We start from the raw sequence: 14,738 nt of genomic DNA, 5'->3' as shown, positions 1-14,738 counted from the left end.
ATATGACAGCGATCTTCTGGGTGCATAGGATTTTTCTGTGGTGTAAGTAGTAATTTGTCAGGTTTCAGGCTTACACTCTGAAAGCAACTTAGGAAACAACGGAAAATCTGGTTGTCATACTTTCTTTACTCTGTCTTGGCAATGACATTAATATGTCATTACATATGTTTTTTAAGCAGAGAAACTACTCAGGATAAGCTCCATTTGTTGAAAAAGTTTTGGAGAGCAAGAAAAGAAGCTAAAAACTGTGCAATATTTCCAAGGAAATATTTTAAACAAGGCTCTGGTCATTCAGCAAGACACTTTGGGTATCTATTTCAATGCAAACTTCCATAATACAAGATCTGCTTTTGTAAAAATCTCCTGGCACATTTAAAAATCAATTAGATCTGGAAGTATGAAAACAAGAGAATAACTCAATTTTCATGCAGGTCAAGTAAGGATAGGAAAGCTTTTTCTAAACATCTGACATCTGATGAAAAACAAGACAGGTTAGAAAATGAGCCAAACATTTCAAGATGAAAAGGAGTATTTAAAATAAAGCTATTTAAATTGTTGTTCTCAGTACAGTCAGTGCACTGGGCTTGGACATCAAAAGTTACAGTTTAAAAGAATCTCTCTCTCTCCCAAACTTCTCAGCTTTTTAAACTTCACCTTCTCCACCAACAAAGACATTCTTGAGATCACAGAACCAAAACTCACAGCCAGCATGAAACCTGATCTAAGCCTAAAAACATATTGGGGAGCCTCAGCTCCATTTACTGATATAAACAATTACTCTTTTAAATTAAACAAGAACAACTACAATTTCACTACAATCTCACTGCTTTACACTTTAAAAGTTTGACTCATTTAGTATTTTCATGTTTATACATGTCTTGCATTAATTTCAAATTTACTAATCCTATTTTCTTAATGCTTTTCTCTTCATTATATTCCTATTGGCAGATTGCAACAAAAGTAAAATATTGATCAAAGTGGTAACAAAAGCTTTTCTTCAGTAACTTTTGTCCATTCTCTGATCAAAACTACTTACTTTTTAAAAAATGGGCTTACAATACAAATTTGAACTGCACACCAAGAGAGTAAAACTCTATAAATTCTAAGTGAAAATTATTTACTTAAACCTATTTAGCTTGCCTAGGGCAAATTCTACAAAGATAACAGAAATCTCACTGATTTTTCTATTTAAGATGCAAACAAAACCCAGATCAGAGCATGAAGACCAGTGCCCACATAGCTGCCTCTCAGCAGTATTTCTGTATTGCTTCATACAGTGTTGGTGCTCAGGTTAGCCAAGGAGCTGGCAGACTTACCCCACAACCATGTCCTTTGGTCCCGCATTAACTGTGCACACTCCATCTTCACAGAATTTACCCACCAAGCTGTGAGCGTGTAAGTGAACGTATTTTCCATTAGTTACTAACTGGACAATTACTTTTGCAGGTCCAACATAATTGCAGATCTGTAAACGAATACAAAAAATGTGGGAGAGTTTGCTTACTTTTTTTTTAATGGAACAAATAATGATTCCAATTGAGTATTTTCTGTCAGCTAAGTACAATCAAACTTACACAGAAGGAATGTGTATGCATTTCTTCATGAAATACAAAGAGCAAACTAACTGTACCAGATCATCTTAAAGAAGAGCCAACACTTTTTTTGGTACTTAAACTTGACATACAACTGGCAGAAGTAGTGACCCAAAAATTTAACTGAAAGCATTTTTCTGTTTCCTAAATCCTGAATCCCAGTTTTACATTCTGGCCATTTACTCCACATTGTTCTCCTTAAATTTCAATCAGTCCATTGAATCCACGTTGCAACCTGTTAAGAAGCATACCTAAGATTTAAGTATTTAATCAAAACCCCCGCATTGTTTTCCCAATTTGAAAACACTTTTAAAATTTATTTTTAAACATTATGATTGTTTTAAAACATTTTGGCCTCATTATAATGACTCTTCAGGTAGAGGTTTTAAAGGTAATGAATTCTACATTAGTAGGCATTTTGTTAGTTCAATATGCTGCATCAACACGTATTACCCAGTCCAGTAAAGATCTCCCTGAAGTTTACACAAGGATATACGCTAAATTCCCATCTAGGATTTTGCTGGACTAGAACTATGACAAACTGTGTGCTTTCATATAGCCAGCTCTGAAAGACTACAAAGTCTTTTTCCCCCCACAATAGTTTCTCATCACCATACATTTTTTAACAGCTTTTAAAACTGTGATGTCAAACAATGCCTCAGAAGCACACCTAAAATTACTAATAACACACCATATTGCTAAATTATTTGCTTTACATATATTACTTAGAACTTTATTTTCTTTCCTCACAAGTAATGATGGGTTATGCACCATTTTCAAATTATGCTGAACATAAAATTACCCCACTTTTTAAAAAGCAAACATTACCTCCCCTTCTAATTCACTTAATTAACTCTTTTATCAATGTTGGGCTTTTTTCCCTCCTAATTTTTCTTCTAATTTGCCTTAGGCAAAGTTCTTTGTATTCCTGCAGCTTATAGATCTAATCAACCAAGGCATTAAAGTATCACGATAAACATTAAAGTGATGAATCAGTGATGAACTGAACATTTAAGGTTATATTGATGATAAAATGCTGATAACGAGGGATTGCCTTGATTTCACCATATTACTGAATCCTGCTTGCTTCCTCCACTCCAGTTAACCCCATTCTTGAACCCATTCCATCACAGCTGAAACACTTTGCATATGTACAATGCATGCCCTCCCTGCCTTTCTATTCACTGCTAAAACCAAAAAAAAATCTCAACTATGAAGAAGTTGTTCCAGGAGGAGCAGGTGTGCAAAAGCCCTCCCATGACTCACTGCCTGCTAGTTAACTGTGTAATACTGTGCTAATGTGCATTTTACAAGTGGCAGTTTCTAAAATACAAGATATGGGGTACTCGTGCTTCCCTCCTGTTTCCAAATTGTAATCTCTCCTGGTCTGAAACAATACAGAGATGCAGAATAATCACTGCTGCATTATTTCCGTAATTAACCAGTAGTGAGAAAACTCCTATGTACCTTTCACAAAGTCACCTGAAAATAAAAAGGTGGTATGTGTCACCACCACTACTGCAATTAAATTTACAAAAGGGTGGCTTTTAAAAAATTATTTTCATTTTATCCCTCACTAAACGACCCTTTTCCTACTACAAAGCTCCCAGCACAGCACCACATTCATTATGAGTAACATGCATGTTCTAGTATCATATAGAAAAGTTCAAGACAATCCTTCATCAGCTGTAGAAACCACAGTGAAACTGGAGGCAGGACTGCTGCACGTCAAGGACTTTCCAGCCTCTGAAAGCAGAACATAGAACTGCAGTGGTAACAAGATTGCAATCTTCCCGTTACTCAGCTCAGCATGATCTTTGTAGTCTTCCTCTTAGGGGAAAAAAAAAAGGGTTCTTAAAATATAATAGCTTATGTAGGTCATTAGGCAAGAAAGGACTATTTCTGTCATCCAGTCTGATGTTCTACACTGCAAAGGCTACAGAATGTCCCTGAACTGTCTCCTGCCTACATTTCCTATAGACAGACTTTCCTACTTGAGTTTGAGACATCCAGGGTTATCTTGGTGCCCAGCAGAACAGTCTGAGTGGTTAGATATCCTTATGTATGGAAATTCAATCTGAAATAATTTTTCCATGTCCTTGAATCATGCCACAAATTCAGAAGAATTTGAAATTTATTCTGGCATTAAGGTATACAAGTAACTATCGCCTTTTACGCACAAACTTAAAAAAAACACTGTCAGAGGCATTAAAAGGTAGAAGGGATGTTACAATGCTGAATATCTACAGAAACTAGGGATTATGGTGCTGACACAGGAGGGAGAGAGCATGTGGGTGCTGTACGGCTCAAAGTCAGAGCTGTGATCCAAAAAAGTTACCTCCCGATCTTTAAATTAAAGATGAAGTTCCTGGGAAGAGTATAGCTGTAATATTTGATTACATCCTGTACTGAAGCAGCATTCAATTGATCTGATAAAGTTAAAATGCTGCAGGCTCACACTTATCTGCTGTTTCTGTTTGAGAGATTTGTCTGAAAGATTAAAAGGACTCGAAATTGAGACAATTTCAAAACAAGAGTTGAAAGTTTTTTCAGTTATTTCACATCCTCCTGCAATCCAGACCCCAGCCAATTTTTATAGTTTCTGAAATTTTGCAAAAACTTTATAAGAACTCTTTCCTTCTTCAAAGATGTTTTTCCCAGTTACTCTTACAAGTAAGAAGTGAAACCAACTGGTCAACAACAGAAAGTAAATGATGGAAAAGACCATGTCAAATCTACAAAGCCAGCAACTACAAAAGCACCTATTTCTCTTTCTAATCACTTTGTTATAGTAACTACAGCCCCAACCCTGCCTAACCCTCACAGTGTGACTAGTGCTGTCCTCAGTACACATGTTGGAATGTGAGGTTCCACAGCTGAGGCATCACTCACTCTTTATAAACAGCCTGTTTTTACAGAGCAGCATCACTCTTTTTTTCAGTTGCTAATTTAAGACAAATTATTTCACATCATGTAGACAACGGAATACTTACTTAGAGGTTTAGGAAAAAACAATGAATGTAAAGAAATTTAAACCAATGCAAGCTGAAGATCTCCTGCTCTTCTGAATGTGAGGTGACTCTAATGACAAGACTATGGAGCTGGTGCTCTGCTTTAGGAGCCCAACTAAAGAGACTCAGTGCCCCCTATTCAGCCAAATCAACTGTACCACTAAAAAGCTCAAACCTGACTGAATTTGGCTTTGGCTGAATTTGGTTCAGTATGGATTTTTCAGAGGGGTGAAGATTTGTAACAAAAAGTCTGCTCACTCTTGTCTCATATTTATCCCTTAACTCTTCTGTTCATGATTTTTAAACTTATAATCAGCAGTCTATCACTTTGTGGGGGAAAAAAGTATGCTGCTCCTTTCATCACCAAGAAGGCTCATCAACAAGTAACTTGACTAATTTTCCATAAATTCTCCTCCTGAATTTGAAGTATGTGCTAAAATCCCTAATTTCAGTAAGAACACTTATCTCCAAACTGGGGTGTAATTTCTGATAGCCACAGGACATGGCTGGATGGGCAGCTCTCCTGTCGGTGTGCCTGGGTTCAGGACTTCCTACCTGCTGTGCAGCTTCAATTTACAAGCCAACCTGCCCAAACTCTTTGCAGACAGATGGTGCTCTTTAGCTCAGACACATCTCTGTGCAATCCCTTAACTCGTGTCCGGGCTGCAGCTGCTTTACATCCAGCTCACAGAGGGAAGGCAACTGGAGACAGCAGCCACCCACATAGATTTGCCCCCAAGGAGATGAAAATTCAGGACACTGCTTTCACTCCAGGATTTTCAGCGAATTCTCTTCACACCTAAAGCTGGATGAAGCACTTCCGTGTAAAACATGAGTATGTTCACATTAACAGCAAGATCACAATACACGTGGTAAGCACGTACAAAGGCCACTGGAAATATTCTCCACAAGTTTTCTCACATTTTTAAAAGCACATAAAACCCAAACAAATTATAAACAAAAAATGTAGATAGTTAAGTCAGTTGATGATAATATTAGACTTTTCAGTTTTATTCTTTCTTATACTACTGATTGTTTTTTTTCCCCTGGACAAAAAGCTAATGACAAACAAGCCATTCAGAAGTTTTGCTTCAACTATTCTAGACAGTAAAATTTTCCAGTGTTGTCTTACTTACACTAAGTGGATGAAAATGAAATTTAAATGAAATTTTAGGCAGTCTGCGACTGCAATCATGAAACATAACTTCATCATAATACAGTCATTATCTACAGCTTCTCTGCTGTCCATAATGACATGCAAAGTTGTATAGAATCCTCTGAATTTGCAAGATGTTTTCTACATATTAGGATTATTGTTAGCAAATAAAGGGCTAAACAAAGGAATATAATTCCATAAACCATAAATTAATCCTATTTTTGAAAGTATAGGAAAATATTACTGTTATCTAGACTCCATTTGTCAGGACTGTTCCATTAAAACAAGAGGTTTTACATCAATTCCACCTTGATGGCCAGTGCACATTTGTGTTATGTGTAAGGACTGGCATTGCAGAACTGCTACACTAACTCCTGACCTACACCATCTACTAATATACTATAGAGGAAGTGGTTAAAAATGTAATCAACTAGGAAAACACCTTGTTTAGAGATATAGCAAAGTCTTCAACACACTAGCCTTTACATGAAAGATGTATCTTGATGTGTTCTGGCATAGCTGCAAGTTAGTGAGGGTGCAGGGAGAGAAAAAGGGGTGAAGTTGAACAGTCCACACAATGCAAGAGGTCACAGCACACAAACGTGTTTTCTTTTGCCTTCAATCCATAATCCTACCAAAACCGAGTAGAAAAACTGCAATGCTTTAGAGTGCAACGAAGATACCCATTTTCAGGACATCCCATGATAGCTCCGTAAATTATATCAGTTTTCTGTATGGAGTTGGGCAAGCAAAAAGCAGATCCCAACATGAGCTGTGCTGACCACCCCATGGCCAAGGTTTAAAGATCTATCACAAAACAGTACAGCCAAACCTCATGCTACTGTCCTTTCACTGCACCATGATCAGCTAATGGAGATTTTATTGTGAAAACAGTGGTACAGGAGTAAAAACAAAATAAATTTATAAACAACTGAAAAAAATCAAATGAAAATGAAAAACCCCAACACAACAAAAAATAGGAATGCTTAATTGTGCTCCGCTCAGTTATGACAAGGTGAGCATACTGACAAAACACAGAAGAGACTTACAGGAAAAGGTGTGAAACACTTCTGTCTTTACTGGCACCACTTGAATCAAGAACAGGCACTAACAAGCAATGGCCTTGAGGAATTTACTTGTTGTGTTCCCTTGCCAGCCTCTCCCAGCAGGTGTTGCCATGTGGGGATTTGTACTACAAAAAAACCAGATGCACACAGTAGGATGGGAGGGAGGGGAAGGGAAGCATGCGTGTGTGTGTGTGTGTGTGTGTGTGTGTGTGTGTGTGTGTGTGTGTGTGAAGCTTCAGATGAAATTAAAATCTGATGATCAATGAAATTAGAAAGTTTGATGGAAAGGAGAAGTTCCATTTCTTGTATGAAATCCTCATTGCATATCTCCTTGCCATGCTCCTGTGTGACATACCACACCTTTACAAAGTATCATTGGTATTATTATCAATACAGATTGGATTGGAATGCAAGGATCCGGCTCAATCAAAGTAGATTATTTATATCTGAACATACCAGTGAAATTTCATACACTGGTTCATAATTACTGTCAAAATAGGAAAGAGGAAAGCAAGTAGACCCTTTGCCTGGGCTAGCAATTTTTCACAGGAGTTTTGCAAGGCTCTATGAAATCAGCTTTCCCAGATTCTTCTCAATTGACTGCCCTCAACTAATGCTGATTACTTTCCACTGAGTCATGCTTATACTGATTCATTATGGAGATGCAACTGTTCCAAACTCCAGCCTTTCCCAAGAACTGCACATGAACTTAGGAGAAAGATGAGGAGTGGCATGGACCAAGGCAGAGGCTGTCTGTGTGCCACTCTTCCCTCCCCTTCTTTCCCCACAAAGGAGCAAGAGATACCACCAGAATTAAAATACATTAAGAAGTAACACTAGAATTAGAATACATTAACCCTGCTCCTCATGAGAGAATCTGCAGGGCAATAGTTCAAAGACATAATGCAGTAATGAGACTAAGACTTCCATTTAAGTTCAAAAAACAACTGAGAAGACACAACGTACATTTCCCCAGCTTCCACACAAAAAGAATTTGCTGCAAGAACCAGAGGCAAAGACAGTTGTACAATCCCAGAATGATTAATCAGTCTTCTAATCTTCACATTCTGCCTCCAGAAGAAGTTCAGCCAACACCCAAACATAACACCATTCCTATTAAAATGAGAAGTTTTACGTTGACTGTGAAGGAATTAAGTTCTTAAGAACAGAGTATCCCAGAGGTATTGAATAAGGAGTAAAACAGAAAAAACATGAAAACTTCACTCCTAGAGAGAAGTGGAATAACTAATCAGCCTCATGCTTTGCAATAAAAGTGGAGCAATTGAGCAGCTCAGGCCTCGCTTCATACTAAAACTGCACCTTAGGGAAGAGCTCCATTCGCCTGCATGAGGACAGCGAGGTGGTAGGTGCAGGAAAGCTTCCTGCTCAACTGCTAGCAGATAAAAATGGTGCCAAAATTACCCCAGAAATCTGAAGAAAACTTTATTTTCAAAATCAATCACACTTTGAAAGTTGGAATTCAAATGTAGTCTGTCTTGAGTAATTTCCTACAAATTTCATGTTGCTATGCAGTAACGCCCTATACACATGACAACTTGCATTCAGTTGGGAAAATTAATGATTTACGTACTTACTTTGACCTGAGGGTAAGATTTTTTGTTCTTTTCACTAGAAGCACCAGGAAGTCCACCGTGTGAAGGTCCTTCACATACGTATCGGAAACGAAACCCCCTCTGTGGAAATAAAGGAAAAGAAACTTGAAAGCTGTTTGGAAACAAAATGAAAAGAAAAATAGCACAGGGACACATGAACATGCACACACACACACAAGACTTGCCCAAATGGGAAAGTGATAGCTGTTCATCCCTGAAATGTTGAGTGCTGGTTAACAAAGCACAGCTGAACTGCAGCCCTGGAGAAACTGTTCTATTCTCACTCTTAAACACAGTAGCAACCTGAATTTGTTCTTTCAGTTAAGCAAAGATATTTTAAAGCAGAGATCTATTTACACTCTCAGAACAGGATAAAAACTAACCTGTACAGAGTGCAAGAGCAGATACTCTCTCCTATGATTGCTGCTAGGCAGACAAAATTAAAACTAATGATAAGGAAGCATCATAAGCATCCTTACAGTGCCATAATGGAAAGAACAGCGATGAAACAAGAAATGCCTCTTCCTTCTGGGAAAAGTGAACGAAAGCTGGATCTCCAAGTGAAGTCCAGATACAGCACAAAAGCTCCAGGGGACTTTGCCTGGATTTTCATTTGAGTTACATAAACAGACATCTGAACATACTTTAGAGAAGTGCAGGATATTGGCAATCAGTCCAGAGTACAGCTCTTCACTGATTCTTTTTTTATTTATGGGAAATAACATCTCCTTTACTTAACACAATAATCTATAAGGCACAAGAGATGTAACTCTTATTTGGCAACTCTAACTCTTCTTAACCACATATTTCATGTGATCCCCAATTTTGCTTTCAGATCTACTCTCCAGTCCTGTAATTTCTGGCAAAATCCCCATCTTATACAGAGCTCCCAGTGTTTGTTCAAGTAGTACCAGTTAGTGTGGTATCTTTTGTCAAGAGTCATTGAGCCTCTTTCTAATAGTAGACAACTCTGAATTCCAAGTGTGTACTAGCTGAAAGCAAACAACATGATTTAAAATTACTCTGTAAACATCAGACTCAATACTTATCTCACTAAAGCCTTTTCAGGCTAAGAACTTGTTTCCCAGGCAAATGTAAATATCTGACTTTTATTCAGATACTGATGAATTGCCTTCCTCAGGTGAACTAAGTGACCGAGAGTACTGCAAGTGAAGTGCCCAGCAATGATAAGCTTGAACTCAAGCTGTCCAAAAGCCAAAGCAGTCAGGACACAGGAGACAACCCAGTCTCTCTTTATCTTGATGCATTTGATCCAACAGACCCAGTAGTCATCTGTGTGGCCTTCCTCAGACTATTGCCCTTGCTATCCTAGCTATGTTTTCACATGTGCAGTCTTACTCCCTTCATCTGTCTGTTCCAACAGTGATCACAAGTTCAGCAGTCTGCTGATGAATCACCCTCATCACCCTGTTAAAAACCATTGCCCAGATGGCCCCATAGGTATTGCATGAGAAGAGCCACTTGCTGAGAAGTCACACATGGAAACAACGGTTTCTCCTTATGTACCGTATCCTGTTGGCCCCACCATGCAAAGACATGGCCTGATTTGAAATGAACTAAAACAACAAGAAAGTGGCAGCATATTCTTCTTCCAAGAGCTCACAGTACACTGCTGTTTCATTTATGACCATGGTGAAGAGTCCCTGTTACTTGAGCACAAAAAATGTCTTTGCTGTGTGGTTGAAACCCATGTTCTCCACTGCCTCCTGCCAGGAAGACTGGATTGTGTTATGCTTCTGCAGAAGACTAAGAGGAGGGTGGGACACCTTTCAGTCACCCTTTTCCCCTGTTACTGAACAACTCTGTAAGGCAGGATTTTATGCAACTCATTAGGGCAGACAGGAAAGGCACCTCCATACCCTAACAGCTTCACGAGGAATACTTGTAATTGCTGGTGCCACCAGCTGAAGGGCAACAATACCCAGGTGATACTTCAGGGCAATCTTTACCCAGCAATTACTTTGTACATCAGTTGCATGAAAACTAAAACCAGTGTACTGGGATGACTTTTCTGGTGTCAGAGGAGCCTAGGTCAGTGTTTGCTACCCAGTCAGAAAAAAAAAGTTACATTCAAGCACTGATCTTCATTTTTCTTGACTAATTCAAAACAGACAACCATAAAAAAAGGCATTTCAAACGACAACTGAATTTCTTTACAATGACAAAGCACAAGTCAAAAGTTCCTGTAACTTGGGAATGGAGTGTTTTTCCTTTTTCCTTCTTGTGTTTCAAGAAACATGAAACAAATCCTAAAAATCTTCCACATTTGGCCTATGAGTTTGTATTTCCAAATACTGGGGTACTGTAAGAGTTACTTCTAAGATGAAAAGTCTATACTTAGCAAGACATATTTTTAAAACCCTCAGGGTTTTTTTGTATTATGACACTTCCACAGAGACACAAAGATGAAAACAGAACAAAACAGGAAACGATTTAACTACAAGAGTTAGAACTGCTCATGTTCAAATGCCACATTTGTTCTGAGAGTTCAGCCTTTTCTGTACCCTTTCTTTATGTAAGTCCTAAGTTTATTCAAAGTTGAATACAGTAATTTGTTATCAAAATGCAGTCTTGTTCTTACCTGTTTTGGCTGTTCTATGATTTGAAGATATGGTCCATCCGCTAACATAAAAGAAAGAAAAGTATTAAAAGAAATTATATTTCTATTACTACAATGTATAAGACAGAGGCGTAAAGTTATACCCTTGAATGTCTTGAGACAAAATTTTTGAAAGCACCTAAGTCTCTTCAGAACTTAAATTTCAATAAATAATTTAATCACTTGGCAGTCTGTTATTTCCAATGTTCCTAGACACTAGTAGAGCAAGAAGGATTGACTCAAAAAAGTTAATTTAGCTCAGAGGGACTAAATGGGCAACAGATCACGCAGTTAAAACTTTCAAGAGTGTATAAGAATAGGATCCTCCCCTCGCCACTGACAAACAGTCTGGACTTCTTGAGCTAGAGGTAGCTTTTGTATTTAAACCCCTTGGGCTCTAAAGACTCACAAGCTTCTGGCCCTAGGGCTTCCTATTGAATAGGTGCTTTTGAAAGTCTAGAGACAGCCAATGGGAAGCTCTGAGGTGCGGGAATACAGCAGGAATTCAAGCTGTCTTGACATGCCCTAGCAGTCAGAACTGCTTTAAAAAAATCCTGGAATTGAGGAGACTAAACAAGTTACATTCTTTTAATCATTTCAGATACACTTTCAAATCTACTGTTCTACTGTGCCTCAAAAAACAGTGAATGCACTTTATCTGATTACAGATGCAGACCCTGTATTGAGATCCATCTTGAGGATGGTGCCAATACGTAGGATTACGTTCTACTAAAATTCTACTTATGCCTTCTAAAGAAGGCTTCCTTAAACAACTTTCAGTCTTGTACAGTGACTAACTTCATACTACAAACCTCACTCAAAATTCACCAGTTTAAATAGCCTTTGAGCATGCCCTAAATCCAATGGGAACTCAGCGCCACCAGTTAGGAATTCATCACCCGACCAAAGCTTAGTTCTAACTCTCATCATTTAGATTATTTACATCAGGAAGGAAAGCTCTCCAGGTGTATGGCTGTGAAATACCTCTTCAAATGCAAGCCATTCCTGAGTTTGAAAAGGACAGTTCTGAGAGGTATGATTTCTTCCCTGCCTCTTGCTAAGCAGACAAGACTATTTGCATTTCAATGCTAAAAAAATCGTTTGTTTTCACAGCAAACCCAAAACAACAGCTTCACTGTGAATACCTACATAGTATTTTACCATTCATATTCCTGTTGGAATAATGTACCATCACTTCTACTCTGTTAAAGGTATTAATGCCAAGGAATCAAGCAAGCTCACTGGGACAAAACCTCCAAAGCAGACAAGCCACAGCTATGTCGCAGAGCCAGTAAGCACACAAAGCATTCCATGCCCTGCCACATCCAGGTGTGATCTGTCCCCAGACAACCATCTGCACCATTTGCAATTACCACCCCATCCAGCTACCTATGAGTTGGCTTCAGCACAGAACTACATACTTGCATCAACTTTTATTTGCCAGTAAGCCTAATGTTCAGTGATAATTTAATATAGCAAGGGATTAATTAACTTATGGCTTGTAGCATGACTACATGCATCCTTCTCAGCTCCTCAATACAACTCCATTTTACTCAAATGACACTACTTCATGTCATCGGTCACCACAGGTCTTAACTGAACAAGCTTCTCTCAAATGAAAGTTTTGACAAATGCACCAATAGATGAAATAAGTATTCTGCTGCTGCAGTTAGCTCACTCAGCTTCTGAATTATCTTCATGCCCAAGTTATATTGCAAACGTCAGTCACAACAATTTCACATATAAAGATAATTTATTTCCAAAGTCCAACATTTGTCCTTTCCTGTGAAAACGTAAACAGTGCTACTTGAAGTCATGTAAAAAAGTGCCTCACGACAATATACACATGACCTTACATTAGAGAGCACAAAAACCAGTTTGGACTTCAACTTTAAAAGATGTAGAGTAGTATTTAGCTTTGGTCTTATATTTAAATTTTTGTCTGTTAGAGAGTCAAGATGAACTGAGTTGGGTTTAAGCAATGTATCAGTATTAAATTTAACACTTCTGTTCCCAGACCTCTAATCCTCCTTGTGATTTAGGCATCTGAAATTTTATATCCAGAAGCCTTGTATTTTATGGGCACTGGCAGAAATAATGCACCTAAAATACAACTGTGTAGTTCAACTTTCAACCAAGCCTCAAGGGCACGACCTACCAAGTAATTGTTCTTTGGCTGTTCTCCTCTTAGGAATTAATTTTCAAGGCATATATGGTGGGTTAGTATCAGCACAAAGTACTACTGCTTTCTCTCAAACATTAGCCAGAAAAGGAAGCTTTCTGATCCAATGGCTAACTGGCTGCAGAAGTCCCCCAGGATGCAGCAGACCCAACTTTCAACTCTTCCTCAACATAAGGAAATTCAAATTCTTAAGAGAGGGATATACACATATTGGAAAATTCACAAGAGAGTCTTTATACCACTGAAATGGCTTGACCTTGGGTGGCATTTGTAAAAACTCAGGAAAACTGAAAACTTAAGCTGTGGTTCTTCTGCCTCCTTGGAAAAATGCTTATAAAAAGGAGACAAATATACTGGTAAAAAAACCCACCTTACATACTAACACTAGGTAAGTGCAGAAAGATGCAGTCTAAATCTACAAAGGCAAATTAGATGGTTGTTATCATTAATCCACATTACATAAATCCCATACCAATGTATTTAAAACACAGTTTTGTGAGGTCTTATTTTAACCCTTTGGTGTTGTGACTATATTTTTTTTTTACCATGACTAAGTAATTTTCTGGTAAGGCATCTGAACCAGACCCCACTAACAGTGCAGAGAAGGCACTCTAATGCAAGACAGTTAATTACATCTGAAATGCTATTTAAAAATAAAGCAGCAATGTTCAAGGAAACATCCAGGCATAAGTGGCATATCATTTTGTTTATAGAAAGGATTTTACTCCATGAAAGCTTTCATACAACTGTCTTCACTAGATTCTGAAAACGCCCCAGAAGTACATTAGACAGCCTAACACTGGCTATGCATGGTTCCTTCTTTCTCTCATCCTGTCCCATGAGGAAAAGAAAAGACATTTAGTGTTTTGTACAGGGAAGTTTTTAATATTTCATTTCTATTACTGGGCATGTCTGGTCTAAGCACACAGAGAGCAGGAACCTGAAGACGAACACCTTGTGAGAGAAGCTAATAATGACAAGATTTGTGATGATCTTTTGCACCTCTGTTGTAGCCCAGAAGGTTGCTTACTTCACATTCTTGTTTAACAAGCAATCCCCTTTTAAATGTTAAACAACCACAAGAAGGAACAATACTTAGTGCATAGCTCAAGTTCAACTTTTGCCCTACAGAGGCTGAAGGCACACAGTCACAGGGCTGGCCTCTACAAAGGGATGACTCTCAGGGTTGCCAAAAGACAAGTTCTGACATGAGTGCTTCTCATGATTTGCCTGGCATTGCTGCAGCCAGGGGGGCTGAGAACTGTAACTAAAACATGCAGTTCTCCAAACTGGAGGGTGTTTGGTGCAGACTGCCACATCCCGGGTATGCTGGAGGGCTCCTTTTTCTGTCTTCTCACCTCAGCTGCCACAGACCAAGGCGCATCCCACTGCCACCCCTCCAGCCTGAGTCACAGTCCCACTTCCCCACGTCTTTTTCAACTGCTCAGTTTCTTCATTTTCCTTCCTGCCTGAGTCAGAGGTCCTCCTGCCTCTCGA

At 38.6% G+C, this 14,738-nt stretch overlaps 1 protein-coding gene across 4 annotated transcripts in view; it reads right to left on the bottom strand.

Moving 5' to 3' along the window:
• Nucleotides 1–14,738, bottom strand: part of NFKB1 (nuclear factor kappa B subunit 1) — a 56,657-nt gene that overhangs the window by 26,546 nt on the left and 15,373 nt on the right. For all 4 annotated transcript variants that reach the window (XM_071555929.1, XM_071555926.1, XM_071555927.1 and 1 more), the window contains exons 4-6: nt 11,042–11,082; nt 8,422–8,520; nt 1,317–1,465 (exon numbers count right to left, since the gene is read on the bottom strand). In XM_071555929.1, coding sequence (XP_071412030.1) covers nt 1,317–1,465; nt 8,422–8,520; nt 11,042–11,082 — 289 coding nt within the window. The remainder of the gene's footprint in view (nt 1–1,316; nt 1,466–8,421; nt 8,521–11,041; nt 11,083–14,738) is intronic.

Source organism: Pithys albifrons, chromosome 5, assembly GCF_047495875.1.
Source record: "Pithys albifrons albifrons isolate INPA30051 chromosome 5, PitAlb_v1, whole genome shotgun sequence".
Classification (NCBI taxonomy): domain Eukaryota; kingdom Metazoa; phylum Chordata; class Aves; order Passeriformes; family Thamnophilidae; genus Pithys; species Pithys albifrons.
The sequence above is the reverse complement of the archived record's forward strand: the minus strand, read 5'-3'. Positions and strand labels throughout refer to the sequence as shown.